The following is a 1,831-nucleotide window of genomic DNA, read 5'->3' on the forward strand; positions in this document are numbered from 1 at the left end:
CAAGTTACGGCGGTCAGGGGTGGGGGGATGTGCAGGGAGGCCGGGAATTGCTTTTAAAGATTAAATGACTTTTAATTAATAAACACGCAGGACATGGTTTTGGTGCCAAGAGGGCTGCTGCACCACCACTTCCCCCCTCCGGTTCCCTCTCTGCACCTGGATTGTCCATTTGGGGCCGAGAGCGTTTCAAGGCTTTCAGAAAAAGGGAAAAAACCCCCATTTTCTCAAGATTTTCAACTCGTAAACGGCCACATATTGACTTGGAGAGTGGCTTTTTAAGAAAATGCCTTTTAAAGAATAGGGGTCATGATCTCAGGAGCCACTTCTATGAAACAAGATCCATTGTTTCAGGAAGGAAGATAATTCGGGAACGAACTGAAACAACGGCAAAGGCAACGTTGAATTATTTCACCTGATCCTTTTGTAGCAGTCGTGTTGCTTGTTTCAGGTCGCGCTGCCTTCTTGCAAGAGTTGGTTGGAGAGGGAAAGCCAAGAGTGGCACGCTTTCTTGTCTGGTGACAGCCTGTGCGTGCGTCAGCCGGGGAAACACCAAACGCTGCGAGGTTTTACCTTTTTTTTTTTCCAAAAGGCAGTGAAAAGCATCCTCTGATCTCAAATGAATGGGTTGAGCAGGTTTGAAAACAAGTTGGGCCGTTTCTAACCCCCCTCCCCCCACCCTCGGGGCGTAGCAGCGGGAGGCAAATCCCACTGCCACAGCTTAAGATAAGTTTCTGCTAAAAAAGCAGTGACTGGAATGGTTAATTTTTGAAAAGGGTTTGAACTCTCCCCTTGTCTTTCAGTTTCTCCTTTAAAAACTTTTATCTCCTCCAGCTGCAAGGTCTTTTCCTGCCCCATTCGCTTTTCCCTGTGTGCCACAACCTTGGGCCCTTTCACAGAAGCTGCCTGTGCAAAGCACCGTCGATTCTGGCAGATCTCAATCAACGTGTAGAGGCTCTCAGCACCTTTACACTCCTCAGAGACTGAGGGATTCTTACAAATGGAAAATGGCATGAATTGAGACAGAGTGACATGCTCATCTGTCTGTTTGCCTGCTGACGGAACTGTGCTGCGCTCTCCTGTTGCTTTCAAACAAAAACTCAGGTGGGGAAAAGATGTTGGACTCTCAAACCTCTGCTCATCCCCCTTGGCTGAAAGAGATCCCAGCTACTTCAAACTCTCCCCACTTTGCAAAATCAGAGATAGTTGGGGAAGGAATGTTTCTTCTGATCCTTCCTGTGTAGATGAGCATCCTGGGAGCAAAGCCTCCATTTCTCCTTGCTTCTCACTTTTTTTCTGCACATCCCTCTCCTTACACAGAGACTTCTCAGGATGAGGGGCTTTGTTCAGCAGAAGTGGTGAGTGTTCAGCCAGTGTGTGCACAACGCTGTAGGCAAACAGCAAAGCTGACGCCGTTTCAGGAGGTTTAGCCCGGTTTGTAACGCAGTGCTGCGGAGGAGGCCTGTCTTCCCACAACCCTTCCATCTGCGCCAGCGTGGGTACGTGGATGTGGCTCTGATGCAGACGCTCCTCTCTGCTTCTCTTTGTCACACCTGAAGGGAAACACTTGGCCCCTTCAAGCAGCTAAACCCCGCGACAAGGGCAGCGGGGAGCAGACAGGGGGTTCGGGGCCTGCCCAGCTTGGTGGGGCCTCTGGACTCATGGGGAGCTGCAAGGTGAAGGGCCTGCAGCAACTTGGCCTGGGCCTACACCTCTCCCTGTGGATGTATTCCCCTTCTGGAAATGGAAATAAATAAATAAATAAGTAAATAATAATAGTTGTGGTGGGGATTTTTGTTTGTTTGTTTTAAAGGGGGAGGAAAAAACCCCCAAA

The 1,831-nt window shown here is 49.3% G+C and overlaps 1 protein-coding gene across 1 annotated transcript in view; it reads right to left on the bottom strand.

The window, feature by feature from the left end:
- Positions 1 to 1,482, bottom strand: part of LOC104538845 (TATA-binding protein-associated factor 2N-like) — a 20,987-nt gene extending 19,505 nt beyond the window's left edge. The window contains exon 1 of the mRNA XM_010182199.1: positions 1,314 to 1,482. Coding sequence (XP_010180501.1) covers positions 1,314 to 1,482 — 169 coding nt within the window. The remainder of the gene's footprint in view (positions 1 to 1,313) is intronic.
- Positions 1,483 to 1,831: the final 349 nt, after the last annotated feature.

This window comes from Mesitornis unicolor, unplaced genomic scaffold (genome assembly GCF_000695765.1).
Source record: "Mesitornis unicolor isolate BGI_N332 unplaced genomic scaffold, ASM69576v1 scaffold634, whole genome shotgun sequence".
Taxonomy (NCBI): domain Eukaryota; kingdom Metazoa; phylum Chordata; class Aves; order Mesitornithiformes; family Mesitornithidae; genus Mesitornis; species Mesitornis unicolor.